General features: G+C 46.9%; 1 protein-coding gene across 1 annotated transcript in view; it reads left to right on the top strand.

Annotated features, from left to right (window-relative positions):
* The window catches only part of LOC107119121 (serine protease 27-like), a 15,372-nt gene extending 5,667 nt beyond the window's left edge, over positions 1–9,705 (top strand). The window contains exons 2-6 of the mRNA XM_015421566.1: positions 2,041–2,070; positions 3,064–3,226; positions 4,476–4,747; positions 6,924–7,093; positions 9,033–9,705. Of these exons, the coding sequence (XP_015277052.1) occupies positions 2,041–2,070; positions 3,064–3,226; positions 4,476–4,747; positions 6,924–7,093; positions 9,033–9,329 (932 nt within the window). The 3' untranslated portion in view covers positions 9,330–9,705. The remainder of the gene's footprint in view (positions 1–2,040; positions 2,071–3,063; positions 3,227–4,475; positions 4,748–6,923; positions 7,094–9,032) is intronic.
* The last annotated feature ends 221 nt before the right edge of the window (positions 9,706–9,926 follow it).

Here is a 9,926-nt window from a genome sequence, read left to right on the forward strand (position 1 = left end):
TCTCTCTCTCTCTCTCTCTCTCTCTCTCTCTCTCTCTCTCTCATTTTCTATAGAGTTGCTTCTAGTAGCTGTTCCCTCACTATTTTTCCCTGTGTTCCATGGTTATCTCCCCTGTCTACTTTTCTAATTTGCTCAGTTCCAGGTACATTGATAGATGTGCTGTCTGCATGTACATGTGTCTACCTGTTTGTAAGAAAGAGCTAATGCATGTTCATTTTACAAATGAAACCGGAGACCAGGACCTGGATGGACGTGAGGTTGAAATCACACATTCAGTGGCATGAGTTGAACACAACGTGAAAATTACTCAACACAGTTATAGAGAAAAATCAAGTGCACATTATATGCAAACTGAACATGTGTTTATTAAGTTTTATTTAATTTACATTATTTATAGTCTGCCTTTCTCACTCGGAGTCAAGGTAGATTAGAAAGCGTTTACTGGAGCTTGTGAACAGTTCATGCATGAATGAAACCATCCATGTGATGAACAATGCAGTCAGAACAGGTCTACTCAGAATTCCACTGAAGTCTATTTGATGGGGTTTACTCTTAGGGAAGTGTTCTTAGGATTGCACTGTAGCTGAGGAAATATTACCCTCCTTTATAACTGCCTTCACTAGCCCTCAGTTTGGTGTAGTGGTTAAGTCTGTGGACTGTAATCTGGGAGAATTGGGTTTGATTACCCCCACTTGCAGCTGCTGAATGACCTTGGGCAAGCCATAGTTCTGTCAGAGCTGTTCTCTCAAGAGCAGTCCTCAAAAGAGCTCTCTCAGCTCCACCTCACAGGGTGTCTGTTGTGGGGTGGGAAGGGAAAGGGAAAGGAGTTTGTAAGCCGCTCTGAGACTCCACATGAAGGGTGGGGTGCAAATCCAGTCTCCTCCTCCTCCTCCTCCTTTGTTGTGGATTGGCTATTGTAGTGTTGCAGTGTTGCAGCATTATCCTATTCACTACATGCTTCTGGATTGTTTGGGCTCAGCCATGTGACTGAGGAAGAACCCCTGCCAGAGATGAAAAAAATGAGCCAAGCAGCTGGGGTAGCCAAGAGAAAAAATAGCATCAAACAGAACTTGGGGGAAAAAATTCAAAAAATCAAGATGCTTTTGGGAAAAATCTCTCTCTCATTGAAATTACTACTGTCTTTTGACCCCAAAATCAAAATGAGAATATTGTTGGTCTGTTTCTTGCCCAAGGATCATTCTGTCTACACAGTTTTGGGCTGGTTGATGTGTATTTTATGCTGTTGTTATGACCGGCCTTGACTTAATGGCAGGGCTTTTTTTTGTAGAAAATGCCCAGCAGGAACTCATTAGCATAATAGGCCACATCCAACAGCAGAAACTCATTAGCATATTAGGCCACACCCCATGTCTTCCCTTGACTTGCCCGGGTGCCCCGCAGCTGCGGGGAGCCTGAACAAGCCCCCCCCTTGAAGGGAAGGCAGTTTAAACTGACTTCCCTTGGCTTGCCCGGGCGCCTCGTGGCTGCAAGGAGCCTGGGCAAGCTGGCCCTTGGCCAAGCCAGGGAAGGCACGGGGAGGGAATTTAAATGCCCCCCAAACCCTCCATGGGGGGGGAGCAGAGGATTGGGGGAGGGGGCCCGCAAGCCGCACAAGGGGGCCGGGCCCCCAGGGCCCCACGCGGCCTACGGGCCTGCTCCAGGCCTTCCCTCGGTAGCCACGCACGCAGAGGTTTTGGCTGTAGTGGGTGTGGCAAACTCTGAAGCCAGCCGGAACTCCGTTCCTGTGCATTCCTGCCCCAAATAGCCCTGCTTAATTGTATTGGCTTGTTTTGTAGTGACTTGTTTTAAATGGTATCAGCTTGTTTAGTGGCTTTCCTTTTAAAGGTTGTGTTTTAATATTTTTAGCTGTAAGCTGCCTCAAGCAGGTCTCTGGGGAGCCAGCATATACCTTTTCTAAATAAACTTCTGGTATAACTCAAATGAATAATAATTCAGTGACAACAACTAACAAAGATTGATTGCATGCATTTCTTCTGGACTGCAGTGGATCACACCCTGATTCTTCCTTTTCCATTACAGGTAATCACCAAGTAATTCGTTCCCAAAAAGGTGAGTCTTCATTTAACCCAAACAGGTTCTTAAGTCAGTCATCTCCAGTGTGGGCTCACTAATTAGGCTTGCCAAGTCCCACTGGGGGGCGGGGAAACCCCCGCCCAGAGGCCTGTTCCCTGCCGCCGGCGGATCGGACCCCGGGGGAACCCCACCCCGACGTGCACGTCACCCGGAAGTGACGTGACCACACCGGGCACGCTGGGGGTGGGGCCACGGTCATCCGAGGGAAAACTCTATGTCCCCTGCTGCGGCGAAGATTGCACTTGGCAACCCTATCACTAATATGTTTCCTGTACCCACTTATTTCTTACCGAAAGCACCTCCTCCTGAAAGCAAAGAGTCAGGTGTGACTTGCATCTGTGATATTGCAGGAGGAAGTGATTCAGAAGACACCCCCCCACACACCAAGGCATCACCTTTGGGTCTGTAGTGAGTGTCCATTTGGAAACAGCTGCCCCATCATAGGGTCAAAACTAAACATGACAGCAAACCTGCGGCTATCATGAGTTTGCCTTCACCATTGTAAAGCAATTTTGATATGTCACAAGGGACCAATCCTGACTGGGCCTGTGGTCCAGAGCTATCTCCACCCCACACCTTTTCCAGTGCCAAAACAACCATATGTGTGTGGGGATGGGAAGAGCTCCATGCCATAGGTTCAATCAGGATTGGGCCTCCGCCTTGCAGCAGTTTAAAATGGTGACAGTGAACTCACGGCTGTCGTGAGTCACTGTCTGATTTAGTTTGGTCCATAGAAAAACGTTTGGCTTGGAACTTCCGAACATTTTGTAATTGTCCTCCCCATGGTAGCCATTTTGTGCTGGCACCCACTACTCTTTCTCAAAATTCCCAAAGCACCACAGACTCACCAAGCTTGGGTATCCCTGCCTTAAGTATTCCCTATCCCTTACAGACAAACAGGCACCCTAAAATAAAATTCAGATAGTATACTGTATGAAATTTAACCCCTCTGGTTCTCGCTTTCTGTAGTATGTGGGCGACCCACTGCCTTCAACAGGAATGTGGGGGGTGAAGACTCTCTGGAAGGCGAATGGCCATGGCAGGTCAGCTTGAGGAAGATGGACAAGCATGTGTGTGGAGGGGCCCTGATCTCCAATCACTGGGTTGTGACAGCTGCACACTGTTTTCAACAGTGAGTATTCTTGAACTAAAAAAAGAACTGGGAGTGAGAAGCTCTAAATGCCCAACGTTACCTCCCTTCATTTAGTTCTGTAACCTGTTGAGTATTACTGGATTGTTCAGCAATAACGCTTTAAGGCAGAAGGCTTTATGCCAGCACTACTGATATCTGCAGCTTTTTAGCACGTAGATTCTATTAATATTACACTGTTTCAGACAGTAGCCAGTCGTCGTAGTCAGTCACATCTCAAGGATATAGTGAAGCAGGTAGACTGGAAGGCTAGGTAAGGATGTGATTATTTCATTGCATCGACTTAAGTTTTAGGCTTGGATTTGCCAGACAGGTTTGTGATGAATAAATACCTCCTGGTTGGGCACAGGCGCTTCTTAGATTGCTTCTGCTTGCTTTCACAACTAGGGTGGCTAGATCTTCCATTTTGGAAAAACAATGCTCACCACAGGCTCTGCTAGGGTTGCCAGACAGTGGCTGGCACTTGATGAGAGGATAGGGGAAGGGTCATGGGGGGGTGCTCTTGCACCAATGGCACGATTCATTTCTGGGGCAAACCTGAAAGTGCTGCCATGCTGTTCTAAAATTAAGTGGGAACTCTATGGCTTTACCAGAGAGTTTCTGCTGAATTCTAGAGTGGCATAACACCGATTCCGGGTTTCCCTGGAAATGCCATCATACCGCCAGTGCAACAGTGATTTTTTAAAACTTATTTTCCTTTGCCAGACTACCAGTGGTGGCAGTGGTTCAAGGCTCAAAGCAGGGGATCCCCAATGGGAGTAGGAATATGGTAACCCAACCTCTGGTCTCCACCTCAGTGGAGCTGTGGGAACAAAAGGGAGGGGGAAAGAACTGGCATTGCATGATGCCACAATGTCATTTTTGTGACATTGTCAATATCTTGACATTGGGTGAGTCTCTAGAAATCCCCCTCCCCCAAAATCTCTGTAGATATCTGGAAAATTCCTAGAGTGTTCCATGATATTGTGAGGTCACTTGTGGTTATGTGGCCTGAAGTGATGTAGTGGCATCATGATGTGACAATGATGTCACAGTCTCCACCCCTCCCAGTGCTCTCAGGGATTGCAACACAATATAGTCCACTTTTCCATTGTCAAATTCAAGGTGTCTTCTTGCCTGCATCGAAATCCTTGCTCCTGATGAAATCCAGTCCCCTCTTAATTCCATGTAACAGATTGTAGATTATTTTAGCACTGTTCTTCATTGCAGTTTCACATCCATCCACCTACAGGAACAGCAATCCATCCCAGTTCAACGTGTTGTTGGGAGCCAGCACACTGGAGAACTCCTGGCCCCACGAGCTCTCTATTGGGGTTGGAGAAATCATCCGAAACCCCCGGTATGCAGGAGAAGCCACCAGCGGAGACATCGCCTTGGTGCGGTTGGCTCAACCAGTCAGGTTCACCAACTACATCATACCAATCTGTCTGCCTGCATTCAATGTGCACTTTCCCCCAGGCATGAAGTGCTGGGTCACAGGCTGGGGAGATATCAGTGAGGGACGTAAGTATGGGGAGATGGACTAAGACTGGTACCAAATTTTCATCCTGCCCGTATGCTTTAGCTCTTCCTGTTGTCTGTTCTCTGGCTCAGGCAAATCTCTTGTTCCCCTTTTTTTTTGTCTTTTGGGAAGAGGTCTTGTTAATATTTGGTTTGTGTGAGTTGCTGACTTTGTCATTCTTCAGGATTCAGTCTCCCCACTGAACCTCTGATTGGGTGGGTTCTAAACAAAATCACAACTATCTAAGCCCAGTGATTTCAGTGGATTCTGCTTTGGTCTGTGCTGTTTCTTGGGCATGGGAGGTATTTGCTAAAGCCCACAGTCTGGTAGAGGACCAGCCAGGGATGTTTGGCCCACCTACTCACACCAGGAGTGCGAGATGGCCGCAGAGTCTCTGCAGTGTCAGAGGTAACACTGGCACAATCTCCTACCATATGGGAAAAGGTATTTGGAGAGAGGGAAATATGGCTCTTTGCTGTGTTTCTTTTATTCCTTCTGGTGCTGATGGGGCTTAAAGGAGAGCAAATGAGTAGTGCTGTGCTCCCTTCTCTGGGGGCAGGGGGAAGGATGCTTAGCTTCTCAATATTTGAAGCCAATCCTAGTGCTTCTTGTGTGCAGGTAATCAATCTCCTGCACATTAAAAATATGGAATCATTATAGAAGGATAGCAGTGTTCTTCTGTTGCAGCAAAAACATCAAAGAGTTGTACAGGACCTTTAAACACTTATTATGGAATAAGCTTTTGTGAAGGGAAGAACATACCGGAAATTCTTCTTGTGTGGAAGATCATGGGTCGGGGGAGAGGGGTTGAGGCAGAGATTTTTGGTGTGAATTCCATTATGAATCTTTCAAGTGTAAATTCTCTGTGTAAGAAGGAAAGGGAGGAGTTGAGGTGGAAAAGTTAGGTGTGAATCCCATCAGCAGACTAAACAGTTACACCTAATGATGAGAGCGGTCAGAGGTTCAAGCAGATAAGTAAAGTGATGAAGTAGGATAAATAGGGTAAATAACAAAAAGCAGTCTAAAGCAATGGTTCCCTACCAATGCTTTGTGTGCATATTGATTTGCACAACCCTTGTAATAACTCCCTCCAGATTGTGAACATGTACACCGAAAGCTGAATTCAAAATTTGAGCATAGGATTTTAAAACTGAAATTTTAAGCTTTAAAATCCAGAAGTTGGAGAATTTGAGTTATACATTTTTTCTCTCCATTCAGATGAGAATCCCCCAGCACAGCCATTTTTAGGTGGTCAAAGGGGACACCCTCCTCCCTTTTCAGTTGCAGAAAACTTGATTTTATACAGCTCTGTATGTCCCAAGGGAGCACACCTGACTGATGTGCCTATGCACAGCAAAAAGCATGTTGCTACATTCCTATCATGGATCGAGTACATCTTTCCTATGACATTTACAGGACATTTGTGAGACTGGAAAAACTGTGTTTTCTGATTCTAAAATGAAAAGATTCCATTCATCCATGGCATGAAAGTAGGGACATGCTTTTTGCATAGAAACTTGAAAAATACTACCCACTATAGAGCTAGGTACAAAACATAGGGCTCTGGGTTCCCTTCTGTGGACTTGGAATCCTGCTCTTGTGTTTTTCATCTCATGCCTATAACTCAGAGAGTGTCAGGTCATGTTGGGGCCTGGCTACAAGCCAGATTTGGGATTTTGGGAATGGCCTGCTGACAGTCCAGTGGAGCGTGAGGTGAGTAGCATAGTCCTGGGTAGGCAAGGGTCAAGTTGTATAATTAGCAATTGAAAGTCAAATTGTAGGGTGATATAATCCAAAAGCTGTCACTGGTTGAATATCTGAAAGGCAGGAACTGATGATCTGAAGGCAAGGTAAGCAGACATGTGGTCAAGTATTTAAAAAGCAGAAGAGCAGGTAACGTCTTCTCATCGAGGCTTTGCTCAGACTGAAGAACAGTCTCTGAAGGCTTTATAACGCCTGGTAAACAGGGATTAGTCCTTGGGATCACCTGACTGAGTGTTGTTAGGCAGCAGGGCTAGTACTGTGGCCCCTTGAAGTGAGATAAGGGGCCTGCCAGGAACCCCAGTTTGAGACCCCCCATGTTGCCACCACCCACTCCTTTTACTGGCAAAGAAACTGGTGCCTTTCCTGAACATCTTCTCCTGTTGCCTGCTCATTGCTATGTGCTTTTCATTGCAGAGGATCTACCAGCTCCAAAGAAGCTCCAAAAACTCCTGGTGCCCATAATAGACACCCGGACCTGCCGGAGACTCTACAACATCGACATGGGCCAGAATTTGCCCCGAAAAACCATCCAGGATGACATGATGTGTGCTGGGTATGCTGAGGGCATGAAGGACACATGCAAGGTGAAAGGTTGCCTTCCTCAAGGCCCATTTTCCCTAGCAGTCTACCTAGGGTTGCCAGTCCCTAGGTGGGAGCGGGGGATCCCCTGATTTTGTGGCTCTTGCCTGCTGCTGGCCAGCTGGCTGGCGGGGGAAGCCCCCCCCAACAGCTTTGACCCCGCACAATGCCCTCAGTGTGATGACGTCACACTGAAGTGGTGTCATCATGCAAGGGATGTCATGCAGCCACACTCTGGTTTGGGAGCAAAACTCTATGATTTGAGCCCAACTTTACTATAGAGTTTGCCCCCAAACCAGAGCATTGCCACATGATGTCCCTGGCATGATGATTTCACTTCCATGTGGCATCATCATGTTGGGGACATTGCGTGCAGTGACATTGCCCTGCCCTCCACTCCTGGAAAGCTCCCTCTCACCTCCTGCTGAGAGGGACCGACCTGGTGTGTACATCCGTCTGACTGCCTACCAGGACTGGATTCATTGGCATATCCCCGATATGGAGTTCATTCAGCCTAGCCAGGGTAACATCAAGGTCAAGAATATAGGCACTGGCAGGACCGAGGGGATGGGACTATCTTTCTTCATCACTACTCTGTTGCTGGTCTTAGCATGGACCCTTAATCAGGTCTTGGCATAGGTTCTGGAGAAAGAAGAAGCCACAGGTGGACATGTGGTGTCGGGTTGTCCCTCTTCTCACCTCCTTCCCATTTCCCAGTCATTCCTTAGTTCATCAGCCCAGTATTCTCATGTCTGGCCTCCATTTACCCTGAGTGCATGTTTGCAGAAGGTGATACAAATGCAGTGAATATGAACCAGGTAAGGACCTGGCAACCCTAAATCTAGCCTCCTCTCCCCTCCCAGATCACACAGATGAGGTCTTTCCCCCATGCTGTCCATAGCCCTCTGAAACTCTTGGCCTAGAATTGCTGCCATCACCTGGAACATGTATTATAAATGGGTGTTGTGGTTGCTAGGGCTTTGCTGAGGCCTATAAGCTCCACATGTTGTTTCTTCAGGGTCCTTTCCAACCGTTAAAATATCATGATGAGTTAGGGGTGCCATTTAGGAAATGTGTATGTGTTGTGAGGGGAGCAGTTCCCTCTCTGGGTATTAAATTGCACTTAAACAAACACAGTCAGGTTTATTTTTCAGCCCATTGGCATTAAACTGCATAATAATTAGATTACTAATAACAACATGACCATACATTCCAAACATGATTGGTGATTTCAAATACGCAGGGCTTTTTTTGTAGAAAAAGCCCATCAGGAACTCATTAGCATAATAGGCCACACCCAAAACAGAAACTCATTAGCATATCCAGCCACACCCATGAGAGCATAGTTCATTAGCATATTAGGCCACACCCCCGTGTTACCAGAAGTGTGGTCATCCAGCCACACCCACCTTTTGCTTCTTATTCTGTTTACCTTGCTTGTTGTCAAAACCCAGGGCTTTTTTTGTAGCAGGAACTCTTTTGCATGTTAGGCCACACTCCAAATGTAGCCAATCCTAATGAGTTTCTGCTATTGGGTGTGGCCTATTATGCTAATGAGTTCCTGCTGGGTGTGGTCAACTTGGGAGCCAGCTGGAACTCCGTCCCTGTGCGTTCCTGCCCAAAAATAGCCCCGCAAATACGTTTAAAATCAAGTAGTAAAACTGAACTACCATTCCGGACAGGATAAACTGAGTCAGCAGTCATACATCTCACCAAACCGTCTATATTTACTGCTTTTCCAATGAGTATTGGTCCCTCCCTTAAAATCGCAGCCCTGGTGCTCACGCTTCCCCCCACCAAGGATCATGTAGATGTGATAGAAACCTCCAGCCAGAGTCAAAGTAAAAGGTGAAAGATCCCCTGTCCTTGTAAGTTTAAAGTGCACACAGATCTAGTTTTCTTCAGCAAGGGGTCCAGGCTTCTCACAACTTTGTGTCTCCATAGGGTGACTCTGGTGGCCCACTGATGTGCAAGGTGAACAAGGAGTGGCTCTTGGCCGGTATTGTGAGCTGGGGGGAAGGCTGTGCCGAGAGGAACCGACCTGGTGTGTACATCCGTCTGACTGCCTACCAGGACTGGATTCATTGGCATATCCCCGATATGGAGTTCATTCAGCCTAGCCAGGGTAACATCAAGGTCAAGAATATAGGCACTGGCAGGACCGAGGGGATGGGACTATCTTTCTTCATCACTACTCTGTTGCTGGTCTTAGCATGGACCCTTAATCAGGTCTTGGCATAGGTTCTGGAGAAAGAAGAAGCCACAGGTGGACATGTGGTGTCGGGTTGTCCCTCTTCTCACCTCCTTCCCATTTCCCAGTCATTCCTTAGTTCATCAGCCCAGTATTCTCATGTCTGGCCTCCATTTACCCTGAGTGTATGTTTGCAGAAGGTGGTACAAATGCAGTGAATACGAATGGCTTGATAGTGATGGTTTGGTGCCCTGCTCCTTGTCAGGTGACCCAGACAGCATCTTCTCTGATCTAGTCTACTAATTTTCTACCTCTTTGAGCTAGTGCTGTGTCTAGTCCAGCATCCTGTTTCACACATGGTCAACCGGTTGCCCCAGAGGACCAACAAACAGGGCTTAGAGACCAAGGTCCTCCTGTGTTGTTACCTCCTAGCATTGGGTTTCTTAGGTTTACGATTTCTGAATATGAAGGTTCCCTTTGATTACCATTTGCACAGTCATTGATGGACCTCTCCTCCCGGAATCTTTCTAGCTATTTATGCTCATGGCTGCTACCTCCACTGGCAGCGAGTTCTACAATTTAATTACTCACTGAATAAAAGGAGAAAGGGACTGTTTAAGCCTTTCCCTTCCTGTCATGTTTGACGA

This window comes from Gekko japonicus, unplaced genomic scaffold (genome assembly GCF_001447785.1).
Source record: "Gekko japonicus isolate JY-2015 unplaced genomic scaffold, Gekko_japonicus_V1.1 scaffold1445, whole genome shotgun sequence".
Lineage (NCBI taxonomy): Eukaryota > Metazoa > Chordata > Lepidosauria > Squamata > Gekkonidae > Gekko > Gekko japonicus.